Below are 12,788 nucleotides of genomic sequence, written 5' to 3'. Positions count from 1 at the left end.
ACAGTAGAGAGGCTATATACAGTAGAGAGGCTATATACAGTAGAGAGGGTATATACAGTAGAGAGGCTATATACAGTAGAGAGGCTATATACAGTAGAGGCTATATACAGTAGAGAGGCTATATACAGTAGAGAGGCTCTATACAGTAGAGAGGCTTTATACAGTAGAGAGGCTTTATACAGTAGAGAGGCTATATACAGTAGAGAGGCTATATACAGTAGAGAGGCTTTATACAGTAGAGAGGCTATATACAGTAGAGAGGCTATATACAGTAGAGAGGTTATTTACAGTAGAGAGGCTATATACAGTAGAGAGGCTATATACAGTAGAGAGGCTTTATACAGTAGAGAGGCTATATACAGTAGAGAGGCTATATACAGTAGAGAGGCTATATACAGTAGAGAGGGTATAGACAGTAGAGGCTATATACAGTAGAGGCTATATACAGTGGAGAGGCTATATACAGTAGAGAGGCTATATACAGTAGAGAGGCTTTATACAGTAGAGAGGCTATATACAGTAGAGAGGCTATATACAGTAGAGAGGCTTTATACAGTAGAGAGGCTTTATACAGTAGAGAGGCTATATACAGTAGAGAGGTTATTTACAGTAGAGAGGTTATTTACAGTAGAGAGGCTATATACAGTAGAGAGGCTATATACAGTAGAGAGGCTTTATACAGTAGAGAGGCTATATACAGTAGAGAGGCTATATACAGTAGAGAGGCTATATACAGTAGAGAGGCTATATACAGTAGAGGCTATATACAGTAGAGGCTATATACAGTGGAGAGGCTATATACAGTAGAGAGGCTATATACAGTAGAGAGGCTTTATACAGTAGAGAGGCTATATACAGTAGAGAGGCTATATACAGTAGAGAGGGTATAGACAGTAGAGGCTATATACAGTAGAGAGGCTATATACAGTAGAGAGGGTATAGACAGTAGAGGCTATATACAGTAGAGGCTATATAACAGTGGAGAGGCTATATAACAGTAGAGAGGCTATATACAGTAGAGAGGCTATATACAGTAGAGAGGCTATATACAGTAGAGGCTATATACAGTAGAGAGGCTATATACAGTATAGAGCCTATATACAGTAGAGAGGCTATATACAGTAGAGAGGCTATATACAGTAGAGGCTTTATACAGTAGAGAGGCTATATACAGTAGAGGCTTTATACAGTAGAGAGGCTATATACAGTAGAGAGGCTATATACAGTAGAGAGGCTATATACAGTAGTGAGGCTATATACAGTAGAGGCTATATACAGTAGAGAGGCTATATACAGTAGAGAGGCTATATACAGTAGAGAGGCTTTATACAGTAGAGGCTTTATACAGTAGAGGCTATATACAGTAGAGAGGCTATATACAGTAGAGAGGCTATATACAGTAGAGGCTATATACAGTAGAGAGGCTATATACAGTAGAGGGGCTATATACAGTAGAGAGGCTATATACAGTATAGAGCCTATATACAGTAGAGAGGCTATATACAGTAGAGAGGCTATATACAGTAGAGAGGCTATATACAGTAGAGAGGCTATATACAGTAGAGAGGTTATATACAGTAGAGAGGCTATATACAGTAGAGAGGCTATATACAGTAGAGAGGTTATATTCAGTAGAGAGGCTATATACAGTAGAGAGGTTATATTCAGTAGAGAGGCTATATACAGTAGAGGCTATATACAGTAGAGAGGCTATATACAGTAGAGAGGCTATATACAGTAGAGAGGCTATATACAGTAGAGAGGCTATATATAGTAGCGAGGCTATATACAGTAGAGAGGCTTTATACAGTAGAGGCTATATACAGTAGAGAGGCTATATACAGTAGAGAGGCTATACAGTAGAGAGGCTATGTACAGTAGAGAGGCTATATACAGTAGAGAGGTTATTTACAGTAGAGAGGCTATATACAGTAAAGGCTATATACAGTAGAGAGGCTATATACAGTAGAGAGGCTATATACAGTAGAGAGGCTTTATACAGTAGAGAGGCTATATACAGTAGAGAGGCTATATACAGTAGAGAGGCTATATACAGTAGAGAGGGTATAGACAGTAGAGGCTATATACAGTAGAGGCTATATACAGTGGAGAGGCTATATACAGTAGAGAGGCTATATACAGTAGAGAGGCTTTATACAGTAGAGAGGCTATATACAGTAGAGAGGCTATATACAGTAGAGAGGGTATAGACAGTAGAGGCTATATACAGTAGAGAGGCTATATACAGTAGAGAGGGTATAGACAGTAGAGGCTATATACAGTAGAGGCTATATAACAGTGGAGAGGCTATATAACAGTAGAGAGGCTATATACAGTAGAGAGGCTATATACAGTAGAGAGGCTATATACAGTAGAGAGGCTATATACAGTAGAGAGGCTATATACAGTAGAGAGGTTATATACAGTAGAGAGGCTATAAACAGTAGAGGCTATATACAGTAGAGACTATATACAGTAGCGAGGCTATATACAGTAGAGGCTATATACAGTAGAGACTATATACAGTAGAGAGGCTATATACAGTAGAGAGGTTATATACAGTAGAGAGGCTATATACAGTAGAGGCTATATACAGTAGAGGATATATACAGTAGCGAGGCTATATACAGTAGAGATACTATATACAGTAGAGAAGTTATATACAGTAGAGAGGCTATATGCAGTAGAGGTTATATACAGTAGAGGCTATATACAGTAGAGAGGCTATATACAGTAGAGAGGCTATATACAGTAGAGAGGGTATAGACAGTAGAGGCTATATACAGTAGAGGCTATATACAGTGGAGAGGCTATATACAGTAGAGAGGCTATATACAGTAGAGAGGCTTTATACAGTAGAGAGGCTATATACAGTAGAGAGGCTATATACAGTAGAGAGGGTATAGACAGTAGAGGCTATATACAGTAGAGAGGCTATATACAGTAGAGAGGGTATAGACAGTAGAGGCTATATACAGTAGAGGCTATATAACAGTGGAGAGGCTATATAACAGTAGAGAGGCTATATACAGTAGAGAGGCTATATACAGTAGAGAGGCTATATACAGTAGAGAGGCTATATACAGTAGAGAGGCTATATACAGTAGAGAGGTTATATACAGTAGAGAGGCTATAAACAGTAGAGGCTATATACAGTAGAGACTATATACAGTAGCGAGGCTATATACAGTAGAGGCTATATACAGTAGAGACTATATACAGTAGAGAGGCTATATACAGTAGAGAGGTTATATACAGTAGAGAGGCTATATACAGTAGAGGCTATATACAGTAGAGGATATATACAGTAGCGAGGCTATATACAGTAGAGATACTATATACAGTAGAGAAGTTATATACAGTAGAGAGGCTATATGCAGTAGAGGTTATATACAGTAGAGGCTATATACAGTAGAGAGGCTATATACAGTAGAGAGGCTATATACAAGCACTGGTTAGTCATGCTAATTGAGGTAATATGTACATGTAGGTGTAGTTAAAGTGACTGTGCATTTATGATGAAAAGAGAGTAGCAGCAGCGTAAAAGGGAGGGGGGGCACAATGCAAATAGTCCGGGTAGCCATTTGATTACTTGTTCAGGAGTCTTACGGCTTGGGGGTAAAAGCTGTTGAGAAGCCTTTTTGTCCGTGGCAGAGAGCAGAGAGAACAGTCTATGACTGGGGTGGCTGTGGTCTTTGACCATTTTTAGGGCCTTCCTCTGACACCGCCTGGTATAGAGGTCCTGGATGGCAGGAAGCTTAGCCTCACTACCCTCTGTAGTGCCTTGCGGTCGGAGACCGAGCAGTTGCCATACCAGGCAGCTGTAGAACCTTTTGAGGATCTCAGAACCCATGCCAAATCTTTTTAGTTTCCTGAGGGGGAATAGGCTTTGTCGTGCTCTCTTCACAACTAACTCAGATAAAGGATGATTGGTTAAAAGACAAGGATAAGATGATAGTTGGAACTGTGTTGTTAGATTTCAGTGCAGCCTTTAATGTTATTGATTATAAATTGAAGAAACTCACTATATATGATTTTACATCACCTGCCATCATATGGTTGGTTGGAGAGTTACTTAACCAATAGAACCCAGAGTGTGTTCTTCAATGGAAGATTCTCTAACATCAGATGTGTAATGGGGGTGGCCCTCAGGGCAGTTGCCTTGGGCCATTACTCTTCTCTATTTGTACAAGTTATTTGCCACTGGTCTTAAACACAAAGCTAGAATGATTCAGATGATTCCAAAGCCAGTTTGAGCTCACTGAACCTCTAAATAATGAGTTAGTTACAGAATGGGCGATTAATAACAAACAGGTCTGAAATACATCTGCAACTAAAAGTATTTCATTTGATTAAAAACACTCTCTAAGACCTCAATTGGAGAACATAAAGAATGTGACCACTGAGCCTGTTGAGGAAATTAATCTCCTTGGTTTAACATTGGAGGGTCAGTTATCATGGTTAAGACTGTCATGACTGTCCTGATCAGGTCAGGTTACAGGAGACCACAACCCTACAGATTATCTCTCAACCCCAACAGAGGAGGAGAGATCTGGGGGTTTTATGACCCCTCACGCCCCTTGTAAATCTCAGGCCACAGACACATTCCTTTGTCCTGTTACTATGAAAAATCAGCCTCAGAACATTAAACATGAAATGAAGGGACTTTGGGACAATGGTTTCCGTCAGCCACAATGGTGGTCATGACGATAGATGGAATATGAACATGTATGTCATTTTTGTTTTGTTATTAGAGGTTAATAGATGATGTTATTACAAAAACATTGTAACATCTAATCAATAGCCTATGTTCTAATCAATAGCCTATGTGTTTTGTCTATGTGTACCTTTTTTCATCATTTTAGCTTTTTAGTAAATAAATAGTAAACTAAGATTGGTGTGGTACGAACTCATTGGTGAGACCCGGGTCCGAACTCATTGGTGAGACCCGGGTCCGAACTCATTGGTGAGACCCGGGTCCGAACTCATTGGTGAGACCCGGGTCTGTGCAGATTCACGGGCTACACGACGTTCAGAACCAGATTGGTAGAGGAAACTGGTTAATTAGCGGCTGTTGTAAAATCGATATTCTGATATTCTTTGAGTTAATTTTGGAAATAGAAACTCAATAAAAACTAGTTTTCCCATGGTGCCCCAGGTTAATGAGTTAACAGGTTAATGAGTTAATAATTGGTTAACAGGTTAATGAGTTAACAGGTTAATGAGTTAATAATTGGTTAACAGGTTAATGACTTAATAATTGGTTAACAGGTTAATGACTTAATAATTGGTTAACAGGTTAATGAGTTAATAATTGGTTAACAGGTTAAGGAGTTAAAAATTGCTTGATTCAGTTAATCACGCAATTAGAATTTTTTTATAATTCGATAAACAACAGTCGTCACATTAACTAATACAACGTCACGACATATTGACTAAGTTGCTGTGAAGACGGGAAGGTCTGTTATTAAAACATGTTCTGTATTGTTTTTTGTGTTTAAATTATTTATTTTTTTTACACATAAATCAACAGTAGCAGTAGTATCAGACTGTGGTCCAATGTTGATTACTGTCCGGTAATATGGTCAAGTGTAGCTAAATAAAGACCTGGAAAAGCTGCAGCACAGAACAGAGCAGGAAGCCTTTCCCGTTAACTGCACATACAGAACTAAAACATCAACAACACGCGTGACAGTCCTTCATGTTGACGAGAGATTAGCTCCTTCTCTACTAGTTATGGGAATATTTACTGTAATATATACCAGATTGTTTGCATAATCAAATAACATTCAGTTCGGACACCCAATACACACCCAACAAGACAAGCCACCAGGGGTCTTTTCAGACACCCAATACATACCACACAAGACCAGCCACCAGGGGTCTCTTCAGACACCCAATACACGCCCCACAAGACCAGCCACCATGGGTCTCTTCAGACACCCAATACATACCCCACAAGACCAGCCACCAGGGGTCTCTTCAGACACCCAATACACACCCCACAAGACAAGCCACCAGGGGTCTCTTCAGGCACCCAATACATACCCCACAAGACCAGCCACCAGGGGTCTCTTCAGACACCCAATACACACCCCACAAGACAAGCCACCATGGGTCTCTTCAGACACCCAATACACACCCCACAAGACAAGCCACCAGGGGTCTCTTCAGACACCCAATACACACCCCACAAGACAAGCCACCATGGGTCTCTTCAGACACCCAATACACACCCCACAAGACAAGCCACCAGGGGTCTCTTCAGACACCCAATACACACCCCACAAGACCAGCCACCAGGGGTCTCTTCAGACACCCAATACACACCCCACAAGACAAGCCACCATGGGTCTCTTCAGACACCCAATACACACCCCACAAGACAAGCCACCAGGGGTCTCTTCAGACACCCAATACACACCCCACAAGACAAGCCACCAGGGGTCTCTTCAGACACCCAATACACACCCCACAAGACAAGCCACCATGGGTCTCTTCAGACACCCAATACACACCCCACAAGACAAGCCAACAGGGCTCCAAAAATAATTTACGGCAACGCAGTAATATACAGAGTCATGATCGCACATCTCCAACAACTACAAGCAAACAGCAAAATGAACAAAACAAACAACATCTCATGGAAGTGCTGGGACTGCAAGAGGACACACACACACACACACACACACACACACACACACACACACACACACACACACACACACACACACACACACACACACACATACACACATACACACACACGCCACAGTTGGTTTCTGTTGTATTATTTGTACATGGTATTTTAAATGTGTGTGTGACTGTCCGCGTTTTGTTACTTGTCAAAAAGTATCGTTCATACAACATACACCTGGGGGGCGGGGGGGGGGGGGGGGGGGGCTTAGATGAAAGCACACAACAATTTGGTTTGAAAAATACATCTATGTAAAGGAAAACAAATACCACCAACCATAATTAAAAGTGAATTTAATGTTGAAACATTAAGTCCCTGCAGACAACCAGTAAGTAGCCTGTGATAATGATATCTGCATTACATTCTGCTCCACCTTCATTTTAAAAAGAAAACATTTCAACCAACTGGCAAGGCACTATTACCAGGAACACCCTCTTGGTTGAAACATGACATCATTCAGAATCCATGTGATCAGTAGAATCTAGTCAGATCAAGGGTTTTTACTCATTCTGTCCAGCTCTTTCCCCATCAGGTCAGTTAAAGAAAAGGAGACAAGCCATTTTGCAGATGTCCATGGTGAGATCAGACCACCAGCATATCAACAGGGGGGAGGTCTGAGTGGTGGGATCAGACCACCAGCATATCAACAGGGGGAGGTCTGAGTGGTGGGATCAGACCACCAGCATATCAACAGGGGGAGGTCTGAGTGGTGGGATCAGACCACCAGCATATCAACAGGGGGAGGTCTGAGTGGTGGGATCAGACCACCAGCATATCAACAGGGGGAGGTCTGAGTGGTATCTGTCCCAGGGTGAACCTCTTCCCTCCAAACTCCTTCAGTTCCTCTTCACTCAGCTGGCTCTGGGGGGAGAAGAGACTGTTTGCTGCCCCCCCAGTCGCCCCTGCCCCTGCTACCAAACCCCCAAACCCTCCACTCGCCTGTCCAAAACCACTTGCAGCCCCCGGGACTGCACTCCCGAAACCACTTCCTCTAAACCCTCCTCCACTAGTGGTCGTCGAGGTGAAGCTAAACCCGGAAGCAGAGGCAGCAGCTCCAAACCCTGAAGCAGAAGCTCCGAAAGCGGCAGTAGTTAGGTCTTTGTTGGCAGCAGGGGCGGTAAAGGAGAAACCGGCTGCCGAGGGAGCAGAGGCGGCCGTAGAGCCGATCCCAGCGGGAGATGGTGCGGCACCTACCACAGCACTGCCAAAACCAGACGCTGCAGGCTTTGGAGCAGCCGAACCAAAGCCTCCTGCACTCGGCGCAGCAAAGCTGAAACTGCTGACACCTGCGGTGTCCTGGACTGGAGCCTGGGCTGGCACTCCAAAACCTAGAGAGAGTCGAGCTTTAGATTGAGAGACGTACCAGAGAGATATCATCCTACAGGGGGTCTTAGCCAGTCAACATAGGAGTTAGAGGGTCTTAGCCAGTCAACATAGGAGTTACAGAGGGTCTTGGCCAGTCAACCTAGGAGTTAGAGGGTCTTAGCCAGTCAACATAGGAGTTAGAGGCTCTTAGCCAGTCAACATAGGAGTTAGAGGGGGTCTTAGCCAGTCAACATAGGAGTTAGAGGGGGTCTTAGCCAGTCAACATAGGAGTTAGAGGGTCTTAGCCAGTCAACATAGGAGTTAGAGGGTCTTAGCCAGTCAACCTAGGAGTTACAGAGGGTCTTAGCCAGTCAACCTAGGAGTTACAGGGTCTTAGCCAGTCAACATAGGAGTTAGAGGGGGTCTTAGCCAGTCAACATAGGAGTTACAGGGTCTTCGCCAGTCAACATAGGAGTTACAGAGGGTCTTGGCCAGTCAACATAGGAGTTACAGAGGGTCTTAGCCAGTCAACATAGGAGTTACAGAGGGTCTTGACCAGTCAACATAGGAGTTACAGAGGGTCTTGGCCAGTCAACCTAGGAGTTACAGAGGGTATTGGCCAGTCAACCTAGGAGTTACAGAGGGTATTGGCCAGTCAACATAGGAGTTACAGAGGGTCTTAGCCAGTCAACATAGGAGTTACAGAGGGTCTTAGCCAGTCAACATAGGAGTCAAAGGGGGTCTTAGCCAGTCAACATAGGAGTTAGAGGGTCTTAGCCAGTCAACATAGGAGTTAGAGGGTCTTAGCCAATCAACCTAGGAGTTAGAGGGTCTTAGCCAGTCAACCTAGGAGTTACAGAAGGCCCCCACGCCTGTATTCCATTTGTATTGTCTTCCTATGAAGAACACAGGCTACAGCAGATCTTACCTGTTCCGAAGCCAGATGGTGCTGAGGACCCAAAGCCGGTCACTGGTGTCGACCCAAAACCTCCAGACGCTGCCCGTGGTGCTGGGTTGCCTAGCTCTGCAAGCTGGGAGAGAAGAGACAGTATTACTCACCCTGTACATTCACTACCGTTCACCAGGCTCAACGTCAACAGTGAAGAGGCGACTCCGGGATGCTGTCCATCTAGGCAGAGTTCCTCTGTCCAGTGTCTGTGTTCTTTTGCCCATCTTAATCTTTTATTTTTATAGGCCAGTCTGATATGGCTTTTTCTTTGTAACTCTGCCTAGAAGGCCAACATCCCAGAGTTGCATCTTCACTATTGACATTGAGACTGGTGTTTTGCGGGTACTATTTAATGAAGCTGCCAGTTGAGGACTTGTGAGGCGTCTGTTTCTCAAACTAGACACTCTAATGTACTTGTCCTATTGCTCAGTTGTGCACTGGGGCCTCCCACTTATCTTTCTATTCTGGTTAGAGCCAGTTTGTGCTGTTCTGTGAAGGGAGTACTACACAGCTTTGTACGAGATCTTCAGTTTCTAGGAAATTTCTCACATGGAATAGCCTTCATTTCTCAGAACAAGAATAGACTGACGAGTTTCAGAAGAAAATTCTTTGTTTCTGTCTATTTTGAGCCTGTAATCGAACCCACAAATACTGATGCTCCAGATACTCAACAAGTCTAAAGAAGGCCTGTTTTATTGCTTCTTTAAATCAGGACAACAGTTTTCAGCTGTGCTAACATAATTGCTAAAGGGTTTTATAATGATCAATTAGCCTTTTAAAATGATAAACTTGGATTAGCTAACACAAGGTGCCATTGGAACACAGGAGTGATGGTTGCTGATAATGGACCTCTGTTCACCTATGTAGATATTCCATAAAAAATCAGCCGTTTCCAGCTACAATAGTCATTTACAACATTAACAATGTCTACACTGCATTTCTGATCAATTTGTTGTTATTTTAAAAATGGACAAAAAAAATGAGCATTTCTTTCAAAAACAAGGACATTTCTAAGTGAACCCGACCTTTTGACCTTTTGAACAGTTAGTGTATAAGACTTCCTATTTTGTCTTGTCGTATTACTACAGAAAGTAGTGAGTGTGTGTGTGTTACCATAGCGACTCTGGTGTTGCCGCTCATAGCCCTCAGCTCCTGTACTCTGCATCTCCATTGGTTGAGCAGCTGATTGATGATGTCAGCCTGCAGACACACAGAAGGTAGCATTGATTGGACGATACAGACACATATCAAATCAAATCAAATCAAATTGTACTCCAATGGCGGTACACTCTGGAATCGCTGTCCTTAAAGTTCGAAGGAAGTTAACGCCCCTAAACTGCTCCTTGGACGCTGCACTACGGCCACCTCTACATAAGGTGTGTGTGTGTGTGTGTGTGTGTGTGTGTGTGTGTGTGTGTGTATCGGAATGGTTCGTAAAAAAAAGCAGGAGACAAATGTCTGTCTCGTATGGATCAATAACATATTGTGTTCATGACATTGAATCCCAGTGCAGACGCCTTCACGTTATACTGTGTTCATGACATTGAATCCTAGTGCAGACGCCTTCACGTTATACTGTGTTCATGACATTGAATCCTAGTGCAGAGACGCCTTCACGTTATACTGTGTTCATGACATTGAATCCCAGTGCAGATACCTTCACGTTATACTGTGTTCATGACATTGAATCCCAGTGCACAGATGGCTTCACGTTATACAGTGTTGCTGCAGATAAAGGGACACATGCATGTGATTCTACTCACATATCCCTGCAGGTCTCCAGACGGCTTGGTGTTGTAGTACTCCAGTCTCAGCTCCTCTGGAGAGAGCTCTGTGAACCCTGCACAGAGGAGGAGACCCGGTTCAATGCCGTCCACATCCATTCAATATGCTGGAGTTAACATCACCCCCCCCAAGTCCAAAACTAATTCATGACAACGTACAGTAATATACAGAGAGCCATGATCGCATAGAAACTCCTTTCCATGCCCAACTACTCAAGCAAACAGCAAAATTACCTTTTAAAACAAACGAATAAACAACATCTCATGGAACAGTAGGGACTGTAAGACACACACGCATACACACACACATACACACACACGGGAAAAGGAGACAAGCCATTTTGCAGATGTCCATGGTGGGATCAGACCACCAGCATATCAACAGGGGGGGGGGGGGGGTGGGATCTGAGTGGTGGGATCAGACCACCAGCATATCAACAGGGGGAGGTCTGAGTGGTGGGATCAGACCACCAGCATATTAACAGGGGGGGGGGTCTGAGTGGTGGGATCAGACCACCAGCATATCAACAAGGGGAGGTCTGAGTGGTATCTGTCCCAGGGTGAACCTCTTCCCTCCAAACTCCTTCAGTTCCTCTTCACTCAGCTGGCTCTGGGGGGAGAAGAGACTGTCTGCTGCCCCCCCCCCCCCCCCCCCCAGTCACCCCTGTCCCTGCTAACAAACCCCCAAACCCTCCACTCGTCTGTCCAAAACCACTTCCTCTAAATCCTCCCCTGACTAGTGGGTAATAGTTAACAGCTGTATCCAACCCTCATGTGTGAGTGTGTGGTTGCAACAATCAATCTGTTCCAACCAGACGATCCTATAGTGGGACACACCGAAGCTAAGCTGTTTGTCTTACCTGAGATGCTTTCTTTGAGGACAGAGTAACAGGAAAAAAGCCATTGGCCTGAAGTCTCCCAGATCTCCATATCTTTCTGGATGGTCTCTCTGGTGAGGATAGAAGACAATGGATATTACATTTACAGACTACTTTGTACAGTGTGTGTGTGTGTGTGTGTGTGTGTGTGTGTGTGTGAATTCTGAATAGCATAATGAAAACTGTATCCACACAACCAATCACTGGACTTACAAGTGTTTTTCATTGTCCTCCCCTTCACTCCCCCCCCTGTCGAAGCTGCTCTGTGTGCTCAAGGCAGAAAATCTGTTGTGGTTTGGAGAGGCGGCTGCAAAACTGAAACTGGAACTCTTGACTTGGCTGTCTCTTCCTCCTCCTCCTCCTCCGCCTGGACCCCAGTTGTTGCCACCACCTCCCCCACCTCTTCCTCCCCCTCTACCCCAGTCATCCCCACCCTGCTGGGAGGAGAAGGATGACGGCTGGACGTAGCTTCCTCCTCCAGACCTCTGGGCTGGGTTCACCCACACTCTGTTCCCAAATCCTGAAAACAGGACGTTCATAGATTAGACTACCTCCATATTGGATGAGGAAACAAGGACATTCATAGATTAGACTGCCTCCATATTGGATGAGGAAACAGGACATTCATAGATTAGACTGCCTCCATATTGGATGAGGAAACAGGACATTCATAGATTAGACTGCCTCAATATTGGATGAGGAAACAGGACATTCATAGATTAGACTGCCTCCATATTGGATGAGGAAACAGGACATTCATAGATTAGACTACCTCCATATTGGATGAGGAAACAGGACATTCATAGATTAGACTGCCTCCATATTGGATGGGGAAACAGGACATTCATAGATTAGACTGCCTCCATATTGGATGAGGAAACAGGACATTCATAGATTAGACTACCTCCATATTGGATGAGGAAACAGGACATTCATAGATTAGACTACCTCCATATTGGATGAGGAAACAGGACATTCATAGATTAGACTGCCTCCATATTGGATGAGGAAACAGGACATTCATAGATTAGACTACCTCCATATTGGATGAGGAAACAGGACATTCATAGATTAGACTGCCTCCATATTGGATGAGGAAACAGGACATTCATAGATTAGACTGCCTCCATATTGGATGAGGAAACAGGACATTCATAGATTAGACTGCCTCAATA

The 12,788-nt window shown here is 43.8% G+C and overlaps 1 protein-coding gene across 1 annotated transcript; it reads right to left on the bottom strand.

Moving 5' to 3' along the window:
- Positions 1 to 6,973: 6,973 nt before the first annotated feature.
- On the bottom strand, positions 6,974 to 11,991 carry LOC139402710 (nucleoporin NUP42-like). Its single transcript, XM_071146608.1, has 6 exons — positions 11,827 to 11,991; positions 11,596 to 11,684; positions 10,715 to 10,791; positions 10,065 to 10,151; positions 8,931 to 9,033; positions 6,974 to 8,025 (listed from the first exon to the last, which is right to left on the bottom strand). The coding sequence occupies exons 2-6, from the start codon at positions 11,663 to 11,665 to the stop codon at positions 7,457 to 7,459; spliced, it is 906 nt and encodes a 301-aa protein (XP_071002709.1). The 5' UTR covers positions 11,666 to 11,684; positions 11,827 to 11,991; the 3' UTR covers positions 6,974 to 7,456.
- Positions 11,992 to 12,788: the final 797 nt, after the last annotated feature.

Source organism: Oncorhynchus clarkii, unplaced genomic scaffold, assembly GCF_045791955.1.
Source record: "Oncorhynchus clarkii lewisi isolate Uvic-CL-2024 unplaced genomic scaffold, UVic_Ocla_1.0 unplaced_contig_11549_pilon_pilon, whole genome shotgun sequence".
Lineage (NCBI taxonomy): Eukaryota > Metazoa > Chordata > Actinopteri > Salmoniformes > Salmonidae > Oncorhynchus > Oncorhynchus clarkii.
The sequence above is the reverse complement of the archived record's forward strand: the minus strand, read 5'-3'. Positions and strand labels throughout refer to the sequence as shown.

Excerpts from the sequence above, each read along its gene's own strand:
- LOC139402710 (XM_071146608.1), bottom strand. The coding sequence starts at position 11,665 with ATGGAGATCTGGGAGACTTCAGGCCAATGGCTTTTTTCCTGTTACTCT. Across the intron at positions 10,792-11,595 it reads CCTCAAAGAAAGCATCTCAG|GGTTCACAGAGCTCTCTCCA; the intron begins GTAAGACAAACA and ends TCCTCTGTGCAG. Across the intron at positions 9,034-10,064 it reads GCAACACCAGAGTCGCTATG|CTTGCAGAGCTAGGCAACCC; the intron begins GTAACACACACA and ends CTTCTCTCCCAG.